Source organism: Hakea prostrata, chromosome 9 (genome assembly GCF_041222555.1).
Source record: "Hakea prostrata isolate BN-2017 chromosome 9, UWA_Hpros_2, whole genome shotgun sequence".
NCBI classification, from domain to species: Eukaryota; Viridiplantae; Streptophyta; class Magnoliopsida; order Proteales; family Proteaceae; genus Hakea; species Hakea prostrata.
In genome coordinates, this window is record NC_142608.1 from 42971919 (window position 1) to 42984298 (window position 12380).

Below are 12380 nucleotides of genomic sequence, written 5' to 3' on the forward strand. Positions count from 1 at the left end.
ACATGGACAAAGACACAAAAAAATTGGTTTTTTTTTTTTCCATTTTTAGTATCACATGCTACTACATTTGGATTGAAAGGAATTCTAAAGTACATAACAATAAGAACCCAAATCCCCTAAAGGTGCTAGCTAGTATCAATAAATAGATTGGTGAATTATAGATAAGCCCTCAAACCAGGATTAATAATGAAGAAGAAACACAACAAAATCTCATCTTTTAAGTGCTTCAAAACATCATATAATTTTAGTTACTCACCAACACTCATATGTGCAGGCTTATCTGATAGACTAGAAGGAAAAAGGTGGAGCATGGGAGTGCTATGGGAAGGAAAGATTCAAGAAATCATAAAAGAGACAGCACTCAAAGGACAACTACTGAAAGATCAACTACAAGCAATTTGGAAAGCAACACAATTAGCAAAACTGAAACAAATCCAAATACAACATCTCTGGTGTGATGACGACATGATGGAACATATGTTACAAGGAAACATAGATCCACATCTATCCCCCACTTTATTCCCTATGTTGGCAAAAATTTTACCTATAACCACTAAACTAAAGGCATGTAATTTAAGTAGAAACTCTGCCAAACTATGGCTTCTCAGTTTAACTAGGCAACACATAGGACTATCTTATGTGGCAACTATGGACCATGATGGATGTAACTGCAACACCCTTAATGATAGTTTTCTTTTTGCACCAAAAAAAAAAAAAAAAACTATGCACAATGAAAGGAGCAGAAACAATATGTACAAATGAAACGTGCTCAAGCACGCCGTTTACTTAAACGCCAAGAGTTGGGTTCATGATATCTATCGTAAAGTGGTTCAATACGCTCCTGTCGCTTGCGCTTGCTCATTTTTGTCGGATCTGCAACCTTGAAGAATCTTGGGGCCAATTCAACAAGCCATTTGGGATCAATGACGGTGATCTCTCGCATGTACTCCTTCGTTGTCATCACCAACTCATGGTAGATCACCCAGTCTGGTTGTCTCTGGAAGAGGGCACTGCTTGGGTGAATATAGACAGGCTGGTTTTCAACTAAGGTTCTATAACCTTCCTGAGGGTCCTTTCTAGCAGCATGGAAGAAAAATCCTGCTGCAATTGCCTTCCGTATCCTTGTGAAATTCTTCCCACCACTCACAACATCCAATTTGTACCTGAAAATACCATAAAATGATTTTGAGATCTTGCACCAATGCGTCACATTTAACTACTCACAAACTTTACCGCAACATACAGAATATGAAGTCTGCTAAGAATGTAAAAAGGCAAACAGAAAATCAACCTGAAAACACCTTATGTCATAACTTTGCCCACATAACCGTATCTCAAAAACCACAGAGAATACAAAGGATAAAGGGATATCTTAGCTATGTCAGAATAAGAGTACAAAAGGCAAGAGAAAGAAGTCAATACTCTTGGGATTAGCACTGAGAGGAGTGGGTCTGGGTTTTTTGGTCATTTTGTTTCTTGGCTGGTCTCTATATGGTGCGAAGTAGCTTTCCTATATATATATATATATACTTGGCACTGAGAGGAGTGGGTCTCGGTTTTTTGGTCATTTTGTTTCTTGGCTGGTCTCCACATGGTGCGAAGTATCTTTCCTCTCTCTATATATATATGTTGGGGGGGGGGGGTTTGTGTGTCTGATTGCTCTGATGAGACCTTCACAATCTAAACATGAAGCTTCTCTAATTCACAGAACTTTCTTCTATACTCCTCTTTTCTCCTCTTTTCTCCTCTTTTCTTTGTCTTTGCTTGCTATATGCAATAACTATTAGAAAGAAAATGTCGGAATAAAAGAAAGACTTCCAAACCATTACCACTGGATGTCGATATAAAGTAATCACCATTTCCTACCACCATCTAGTAAACAACAAAGATACATAGCTCGCCCTAAAACCTTCAATCAGAATTATTATTCACAAATCTAACAAAAATATGTCATTATCCCAGAAAGTACTTAATAATAGAACAGCCTATAATGAACAATTATTATAACCATGGAAGAAAATTCGATCGAAATGGTCGAAATTTCGACCGAAATGCCTGCAAAAATCCAAATCGAAACGAAATGTAGTAGTAGGCACGAAATGTATCCATATTGTTTTGTATCGACCGAAATTTCCGCCCGATACCATATCGGGCCGAAACGACACTTCCACAGGTCATAAAATACCCAAAATCGAGTCATTTTCGACATTTCGACACTGTTTTGACATTTCGAGTGATATCGCCCTGGAGATTTCGACCTCCTTTTGAAGATTTTGCTGATTTCTCTTGCTTTCATCCCATTCTACACCTAATTTCTAGTATTCCATTTCCTTCAAACACTTGATTTGTTCCTCCATTTGTACATTTTCTCAAATCTTGCAAGGTGAGTAACCAACTTCCTCATTTTTTGATTTTTGTTTCATTTGTGCCTTAAATCATGTTAGATTGCTTCCAAATTTATATATGTTTACTTCAGAGTGTTGATCTATGAATTTGTAGTGTCAAAATTATTTTTTTATTCTTCCTACAATTTTTTTATTTTTCTGTTATTAAAAATTATTTACTAAATTATGTATATTGCTAAAAATGAATATGTATAGTACATGTATAAGCTTCAAATGAATGTATGTGAGAGTTGAGACACCATATTGCTGTGATGGTGTTGAATTAATTTTTTTTTCTGTTAATTATGTAATTTTACTGTATTTAATATATATTTAAATAATTTTAAAAAATATTTAAATATTAAAAAAAACCAATTAATTTCTGTTTTTTATTTTAAAATAGCGAAGTATTAGTGGAAGCATGTATGCAATTTTTGGAGCATGTTGTGGATATTTTTAAGATAGTTTGTGTATTTTACATATTTTAAAATTATTTATATATTAAAAAATACTTATATAGTTATACATATATTTTTTTTATATTTAAAAATAGGAGGTTATTATTAGAAGCATGTATGTCATTTTTTAAGCATATTGTGGAGCTTTTCAAGATACTTAGTGTGTGTTTCTTGTATCAGACACTCTATTTTAAAGATGTCAAACATAGCTTGGGATCATGGGAGGCCACTGACAACTGATAGGAGGAAGAGCGAGTGTAATTACTGCAAGAAACAAATAGGAGGAGGTGGGGCCACTAGATTGAAGGTGCATCTAGCTGGTGGCAACAGGGATGTAACATGGTGCCCAAAGGTGCTTGTAGAGGTCAAGAGGGCAATGGCCTCATATATTAGTGGTGGAAAGCAAAAGAGGAAAGAGAAGAGAACACAGAGGGATGAGTTCGAGGATGCCTGCTTAGATGACCTTCCAGATCCTGAGGGTTATGGTAGGGATGAGCCAAGAGACAGTGACCCTGATCGAGAGGCCGATCAGCTGAGGAGGGCGATGATGATGAGTAGGGAGCAACAGAGGATTGATGACATAAGGAGGCAACAGAGGGGTCTGGGTTGTGGGTCCTCTAGAGAGCCAGTAGGTATGGGAGGCACAGGTGGCTCTCAAGTCCCTATGAGGAGGTCTCAGAGTGTGAGGCAGGAGGCTCCTATCCCACGGGCCCCTACAAGGGGTCAAGCTTCCTCAGCACATCCTACAGATCCGGATCTTGAGATTCTTCGCAATGATCCGACTCTATTTACGAGGCCTGAGCATAAACAGAGAAAGTTGAAGCACTTATGGGGGAGTGTGAAAGAGAAAGTGGGGATGGCTTTCTCCAAATGGGCGCATTACCATAGTGTTCCAGCACATACAGCCCAGGGGCCCTACTACAGAGATATGATTGAGTAGATAGGCAAGGCTGGGAGTGGTGTACAGGGCCCCACTCCATATGAGATATATAATGTGTATTTGCCTAAGCATAAAGAGGACATAAATGAGTACATTAAGGGATTAAAGCCCATATGGAATTATTATGGAGTGACTCTGATGGCTGATGGTTGGACTGGTCCCACTAGACAGTCCATCATCAATTTCATGTTGAATTGTGATGGGAGGACAGTGTTCCTCAAGTCAGTAGATGCATCCGGTGAGAAGAAGGATGCAAAATACATTTAAAAATTACTGAAGCAAGTGGTGAAGGAGGTTGGAGTGGAAAATGTAGTTCAAATTGTGACTGATAATGGCTCCAACTACAAGAAAGCTGGGTTGAAGATGCCGGGAGAACTCCAGGTATCTAAAGTCTAAACATATAGTATTAATTTTCATTTGTAAATACATATATTTACATTACACATATACATGTACACTTTATAACTTTGTATTGATGGCTTGATGCCTTAATGGATGGACAAATATAGGCTCTTTTGGACTCTTGTGCTGCTCACTGCATTGACTTAATGTTGAAGGAGATTGGAAAGGTCAAGCTTGTGAAGAATACCGGGGACCAAGCTCGACATGTTAGCACCTTCATATATAACCACACCTATGCATTAAGGATGATGAGGGACAAGTGTCAGGGTGAGTTAGTGAGGCCAGGCATAACCAGATTTGCTACTAATTGGATAGCACTGCAGAACTTTAAGAGTAGGAAGACTGGCCTTAGGAGTATGTTTGCATCAGAGGAGTGGTTTAACTGGGAGGGTTCTTCATCAGTGGGAGGAAGGAGAGCTCAATTGACTATCCTTGATGAGACTTTCTGGCACAATGTGAGGATAGTGGTGAAGATGCTTGAGCCTGTGGTGAATGTGTTGAGGATGGTAGATCAGCAAAGAAAACCTACTCTACCACACATATTTTCTGCAGTAGATAGGATGAAGCAGCAAGTTGCTCAGGTCCACCCACGCGGCAACAAGAAAGTCCTTCAAATCATCAACAGTAGATGGGAGTCTATGTTGCAACATCCACTACATAAGGCTGGTGAGTTGTTAAGTCTAGTATTTAATTTAATTTTCATTATGTTATCACACTATTAAGCATTAACTATTCCCTTTTATGACATACTTTTTCTTACACAACATACTATTTAAATCCCAAGTACCATTACAAGGACAATCTTGAGATGAGGCAAGATTTGATGGATGCTGTCCAAACTATAGTGGAGAAGTTCAAACCAGAAACAGCTAAACAAGCAATCATCCTTATGGAGGTGAGATAGTGATCTGAATCATTTGATATTCACAATTCGTAGTTTTATACTAAGTCATTAACCTAGTAACTAGTTATTGTTTTTTCTCTTTATATATTAGATAAAGGCTTTTAGGGATGCCACTGGGAGCTTCGGTTGTGCTATGGCCGTATCGGGGCGGGAAACCGCCCCTCCGGGTAAGTTCATTAATTTATTTCATTATACATTTAATTATTATATTCTATCTTTAATTTAGTTATTTAAGTATTAAAATGACTTGGAGTCTATGTTTGTTGCAGCTGAGTGGTGGTTGCAATTTGGAGATGACTCACACCACTTAAGTGTGATTGCAAGCAAAGTGCTCTCTCAAACATGTTCTGCCACTGGTTGTGAGCGAAATTGGAGCACCTTCAGCCTCATTCACTCGAAGAGGCGCAACCGATTGGGTGTGAATAGTCTAAAGGACCTTGTCTACCTACAATATAATATGAGACTGAGAGAGGATCATATTAGACAGGGGATGGATAGAGAGAGCACCAATAACGAGTTGGCCGACATATTTGAGATGGATGATGATGATGATAACCCAATAGTTGACTGGATGAGAGATAGTGGAGACGGATTGCTGGATGAGCAGGGAGGTCTTCCCAATAGTTAGATTGCAGAGGAGATGAGGGCTGATGTGGGGGACTTCATGGCCCAGGAGGGGAGGCCACATACAGAGCCCGCCCGTCCCTTCGTGCCACACCCTAGTGCATCCACCCAGAGTGAGGATTTGATTTTCTGGTCCGACACTGAGGATGAGGTGACTCAGGCCTCCGGCGATGACGACGATGGTGGTGATGATGACGGTGATGATGGAGGGGATGAGGAGGGTGTGGGACCTCGTGATCAGGATTCAGCTGATCCTAGGGACAGACCACCACCACCAGTAGTACGTGAGAGTCAAGGGGGGGGAGAACGACCATCGAGATTCACAGGAGAGAATCGGTTCACCCACGCGACACAGGATTCAGACCATACTGGAGCTGCATCTCGAGGCAAAAATGTTTCTTCTACATATTCGAGGAAGGGGAAGGGGAGACCGCACGACTGGAGCACAGAGGACACGCCATCATATGGGTCCTACCATCCATCCGATGTCGAGAGCTTGGTGGGATCTATGAGATCGATGAGCATTGATGATGCTAGAGACTCCTCCACCTACAGAGGATCCGGATGGCATAGGCCTGTAGAGTCCTCATATGATACTGCTGTGGAGAGTATTGGTTCTACCGAGTCGACTTATGGTTATGGTTATGGTCCTTATGGACCATATGGTGTCCCTCTTGGCTATCAGATTCAGGGTCAGGCCAGTCAGCCACGACTGGAGCCTTATGGTTATGGAGCGGCCTATGGAGCTTATGGTGTCCCTCCCACTGTCAATTATCGGAGTCAGCCACTGGGACCTTATCAGTATCCTTATCCTTCTCCTGAGAGCCAGGCGCAGGGTGCTCTTTCATTTTGATGCGTCCAAAATCTGCTCAACCCTTAGATCTCCTCGTGATGACCTGCAAAACGAAAGCGTCAGACGTGGTCCAATCGTTGGGGTCGGGAGTCCACCTCCGAAGGCTAAGTCAGTTGATGAACTTAATCACAAACGGCTCTGCTAGAAGCATAGAGCTAAGGAATGAAGAACTGGGAAAGGTGATCTAGATCGCAAGCCTCTGATAGTTTACGTCTACCAGTGTGTATGTAAATCTGAGTCCCTCACCTCGTAATCAAGTGAGGTTTATATAGAGTGTACCTTCGAATCTCCTTCGTTGGATGTACTCGAGCCTTCTTCTGGTAGTCGTTGGATCTTAACAGTTAGATCCGTTGAGCGATAGACTTCTACTAGTTTGGACTAATAGAGGACTCCTGAGATAACCCTTAGGTTATGTGATGATTATCCCCTTGATAATGATAAGCAACAGCCGTCAATTTGTGCCTGCCATCATTAGGGTAATTAACCTAATCCATAAGTTGGATTACGGCGTGCTTGTAGCTGAATTAGTTTTCTTCCTCAGCAAGCTATCTTCTGGATCCGATTCGCTCGGGAGTGAGTCGATTCCCTCTGTCTCGACCGGGGTCGAGGGTCAAACCAAGTATGAACCCGGTTCGATCATATTTTCTCCATATCACATTTGTTGAGCAAATCTTCCACACTATTCCACAGCCACAAGGCCCACCACCACCAGTTCCTTTGGAGATTCACAACTTCCCACCGTTAGGGAATCTTATGCATGTGGATGAGGCCACATACAAGAGGTGCGTTCTTGACTATGTCCAAAACTATATAGGGCGGGGGCAAACATCATGGGAGTTATATTGTCATTTGTATGGGGTGCAGACGGAAGAGGGAGACTTTAAGGCTTGAATAGAATAGACTTGTAATTAATAACATTTCAGCTTCTTCTCTGATTCATGTACTATATACTTGGAATGTTGGATGTTACATTTTCAGTAGTTTTTTAATAAACTAGTAGTTTTACAGTGTTTATTATGCTTGAAATAGCTACTATGCAAAATGCTTGAAATAGCTACTATGCAAAAATCCAAATCAATTTGAGTGCATTTGAAGCTCGAAATTGAGTTTTCAAGAATCAGGAAAAAAGTATCCAGTTTCGGTCGAAATTTTGACCAAAACCTCGAAATTTCGACCTTTTCCAAGGTCGAAATGTTTATATCGATCGAAATTTTTACCTTGATTATAACAAAACAATTTTTTGGCATTCCTTCTTTCTTATTCTGTTGAAAAACACTAACAGCTATACCAAAAGTGGCAAGTGTGAATAGAGATTCATACCTGTCCATGATGGTAAGAAGTTGTTTTCTGACATCCTGAGCCCTCCTTAAAGATCTCGACTGAACAAAATTCTCAAAGCACCAGGGTCCAGAAAAATTCTTTGCCTTCCATGCCTCATAAACCGCGAGTAAAGTTAGATGGTCCCCTTCAGGCTGAAAAAACTTGGCTCTCTTCTGATCTGCTTGTGCTTGTTTCTCCCTAGGCCTGTAAAAGATATTCCCTGTCTGAATCATGGCAATCATTGTTAAAATCTCATCACTGCATCCAAGGTCCACACTAGCAAGAAGCATTTTGGACAAGGGTGGCTCCAAGGGGAACTCCGCCATTTTTCTACCCAATTTCGTCAAAAGCCCCTCCTCATCTAGAGCCCCTAGACTGTAAAGTTGTTCCATGGCAGAGATGAGGGCTTGCGGTGAAGGAGGATCCATAAAATCAAAAGACAGAAGATCATTGATTCCCATGGATTTCATTGATAGTGTAATTGAACCAAGATTTATCCTTTGAATTTCAGGAACAGAAGTCGGTTTCATTTCATTACGATAAGCACTTTCAGTGTACAGGCGATAACATTTCCCAGGTCCTGTCCGCCCAGCACGTCCAGCACGTTGCTTGGCTGATGCTTGTGAAATAGGTGTAATAATCAGTGAATCAAGGCCTTGCTTGGTATTATAAACATTCTGCTTAGCAAATCCAGGGTCAATGACATAAAATATTCCATCGATGGTCAAAGAAGCCTCAGCAATATTGGTTGCTACAACCACCTTCCTCTTCCCAGGAGGAGCAGGTTCAAAAATCCTTGACTGCATCTCACTAGGAAGGGCACTGTATACTGGCAATATTATCAGTTCGGGAACATTCTTACCTAGTCCCTTCATTCTCTCATAAAGAGACTGGCATGCATGATCAATCTCTTCTTGACCAGTTAAGAAGAGAAGAATGTCGCCTTCTGGTTCTGTCAAGTGAATCTGCATGACAGTGATCAGTGCTGCATCTACATAGTCGGTTTCTGGTTGTTTTGTGTACAAGATCTCAACTGGATATGTTCTTCCAGGTATTGTGAAGATATTAGAGTTAAAGAAATATCCAGAGAACTTCTCTGCATCCAAAGTGGCAGAAGTGACGATCAATCTAAGTTCAGGTCTCCGTTGAACAAGCTGCTTTAGTAGTCCAAACAGTACATCCGTATGGATTGTCCTCTCATGGGCTTCATCAAGCATGACAACAGAATACTGGGAGAGGTTTTCATCGATTAAAACCTCTCTGAGAAGCATACCATCAGTCATATACTTAATGACAGTATCTGGCCCAGTGCAATCCTCAAACCGAATAGCATAACCAACTTCCTCCCCTAGACGACACCCAAATTCTTCTGCCACCCTCTTGGCAACAGACATAGCAGCTACTCTACGGGGCTGTGTACATCCAATCTTGCCCCTCGTTGTGTAACCTGCTTCGGCAAGATACTGTGTCACCTGTGTGGTTTTGCCAGATCCAGTTTCACCAATTACAACCAGCACCTGGTTGTCATGAACAGCCTGAATAAGCTCTTTCTTCAACTTGTAGATGGGCAAGCTCTGTCTCTGTTCCTGCAAGGAGAGCTTTGATCTCTGCCCGAATGTCATTGACTTCCCATATGCATCCTTCTTCCACTCTGGCATGTCATAGGCTGATAAACCCACACCCCTCAATTCCTGTGCAAGATGTCGCTCACCGGTCTCTGGCATCGGATCCTCCCAAGGCCGGTTGAGATCCTTTGGGATAGAATCTAGCATGGTTCTCTGTTGCTGCTCACTTACCTCCCTTCGCTCCTTGATTAGAGCAGACTGAAGTGCTGCTGCACGACTCAAGGATCCTTCAGGGTTCTTGAAGATCTTCACAGGTGACATATCCATAGAGTATCGACTTTGCCCCTGCAAGAAGGCTGGCTCATCCTCATTCAGCTCAATTTCAAGCTCTTCTTCAGCTCCTTTTTCCAGGTAAAGCATCCCATCTCCTTCATCGTACATAGGATGCTCCCTAGCATCGAGAACACCAGCCGCCATAAGTTGTTTTGCTTCCCATATCTCTGGTGAGCTCATTCGCTTCAATGGTCGTCGTGATGGAATAACATCCTCCTCCACGACAATCTTAATCCCTGAAAGCCCTGTTCTAGTTCTAGGTCCCTGGCTTGAATCAGAAGGATTTGCCCTCAAGGCATCATCATCCAAACCCCTATTCAATGGCAGAAGATCTTTTCCAGTAGTCTGATCAACATCTCTCATTGACAAACTCAGTTTTTGTCCCGACATTGAAATCACTTTGACATACACCTCCTGGTCACGCTTCACAAACTCCTTAGCATTGGCAACCCTCTTACTAGAAATCTGAGAAACATGTACTAAACCTTCTTTACCTCTAAAATCATTCAGCTGGACAAAGCAACCCGTTTCCATCACTCTCGACACCCGACCAGTATAAACCTTGTACACTTCAGGCTCATCTCTTCTATGCTCTCCATCTCGATTGTCAACATTCTCATCATCCTCAGCCCTTCTATCCCTATCATGCCGGCTGTGTCTTGATCTACTCCTGGAGTCAGTTCTATTGTCCTCATCTCTGTACCTGCATCTTTCTCTTCTATCTTCCCTCTCGTCGTCATATCTACCTCTGTGTCTATCCCTTCTACTCCCTCTATCTCTATTTCCTTCTCTGTTCCTGTTCCTTTCTTCGTCCATTTGCCTCTCCCTGTCCCTATCCCTTTTCTCTATATCCTTCAGCTTAGCTTCCTCTTCAATTTCCTTCTCGATCTCCCTAGTCCTCTCCTTATCGTCTGCAATTGCAAGACTCGAAAAAATCGTCGCTTTACCACTTGAAACGTCTCTCTTATTATCTTTCTCAGATTTGGGTTTTGACGGGAGAATGGCGCGGATAATAGTGAAAAGAGTGCGAACAAAATAATCAGGCATCTCAGCTCCACTCGCCTTCAAACTGGAGTCAAATCCATCCAGGCTTTCGCTTTTACTACCCATATCAGTGATGAACTCCGCCAGTACTTTGTCACCAAACCCTAGATGGGATTCGAGCTCAGTGCAGACCTTTGAGACAAGGGACAGGTACTCTAGCGTCTTCAAACCCTCATCTTGGATTTCAGTACCCATTATTGGAATTGCAGACAAGAAACGAGATGACAGCTAAAATTGAGGGAAATTAGGGTTAGAAACTGTTACTTCATTTGAACACGAAACGGAGATCGAATTGACGATAGAAACTAGAAACCTTCCAAAATTTTCGAACCAGGCAACCGACTGATGGAGATGAGTTAGAAATCAAACATATTACCAACAAATCAGAAATCAGATATAGAATTCGAAGGACGAAATTAAAATACAAGACCTTATCCAAAACCAGAATGATATCACCAGATGATCCCAGGGGACATTTTGGAGAAGGGGATGTTCACGGCTATAAATTGTTTTTTTGGGTAATTTTCATCCGGACGTGAGGTGTGCTCCAGATCTCTTTCCTCTAGTTTAAATTTTGTTTTGCACATGGCTCCATTGTGGTTTCAAGCATGGTAAAAAATTCGAGGGAAACTCAAGTTTCGACCGGGTGAAAATGGGAAACTTAGGTGGAAACTTGGGAAATTTCGAGGAAACCGAGGACTTTTTCGTACAAGTTCGACATCAAGTTTCGACAGGTTTTAGAGAGTATTTTGGGGTGGGATCCTGTATTTAAGCTAATTAGAGTATAAAGAATACATTTGTTGTATTTTGCTAAAAAAATCAATGTAGATATGTCATTCAATGTATATAACATCAATGTAGAGTTGTCCAAAAAATACATTATAAACTTAACTACTTAAGCACATAACATTCAATATATAATTCTAACCTCAAAATAGTTGACAATAAAAGGAAAATACAACTTAGTGTTAAGAGGAGTGCCAAGAGTGGATTCATCCTGTGAGCTAAGTAGTACTATGCCTGTAACATCCTCTCCTCCAACCAACGAACATAGACATCCCATTACATTTTATGCCTATGGTTGTCAAGTTAATCAACAACTGTAAATTTATGAGTCTGGTTATCAATATGCTTAAGATAACCAACTTGAGGGAATACACACTTTGGATAGGGAAGTCCTAATGGAGGGGGTATTTGTCGTGGGTATTTGGGGAAACATGAAATAAACAAAAAAATTGAAAATTTGGGAAAACTACAAAATTTACAGGAAAAAGTCCCAAGTTTCCCCGAAATTCCCTAGGTTTCCATGAAATTTCCCAAGTTTCCACGAAATTTGGGAATTTTTTTTCCTCATGAACCAGCTGGTCCAATTGGGTTGAACCAAGTTTCGACAGGTTTCAAGGTTTCGACAAGTTTCGACAAAATTTCAACAGTTTCGATCGAAACTGAGGACTTTTTTTCGGTCCTCATGAGTTTCGTTTCGCATTTTTCAAAATGGGAAATTTCGGTGGAAATTTCGCAAGTTTCGATGGAATTTTGTTCTATGGTTTCAA

The 12380-nt window shown here is 41.2% G+C and overlaps 1 protein-coding gene across 1 annotated transcript; it reads right to left on the bottom strand.

Annotated features, from left to right (window-relative positions):
• Positions 1-149: 149 nt before the first annotated feature.
• On the bottom strand, positions 150-11363 carry LOC149005270 (putative pre-mRNA-splicing factor ATP-dependent RNA helicase DEAH5). The gene is made up of 2 exons (XM_089168299.1): positions 7886-11363; positions 150-1163 (listed from the first exon to the last, which is right to left on the bottom strand). The coding sequence occupies exons 1-2, from the start codon at positions 11020-11022 to the stop codon at positions 770-772; spliced, it is 3531 nt and encodes a 1176-aa protein (XP_089024425.1). The 5' UTR covers positions 11023-11363; the 3' UTR covers positions 150-769.
• Between the last annotated feature and the right edge of the window lie 1017 nt (positions 11364-12380).

Bases quoted from the DNA above. Each gene is read 5' to 3' on its own strand.
- LOC149005270 (XM_089168299.1), bottom strand. From the start codon at position 11,022: ATGGGTACTGAAATCCAAGATGAGGGTTTGAAGACGCTAGAGTACCTG. The intron at 1,164-7,885 runs GTATGAATCTCT...TGGTATTTTCAG, and splicing joins CTTCTTACCATCATGGACAG to GTACAAATTGGATGTTGTGA.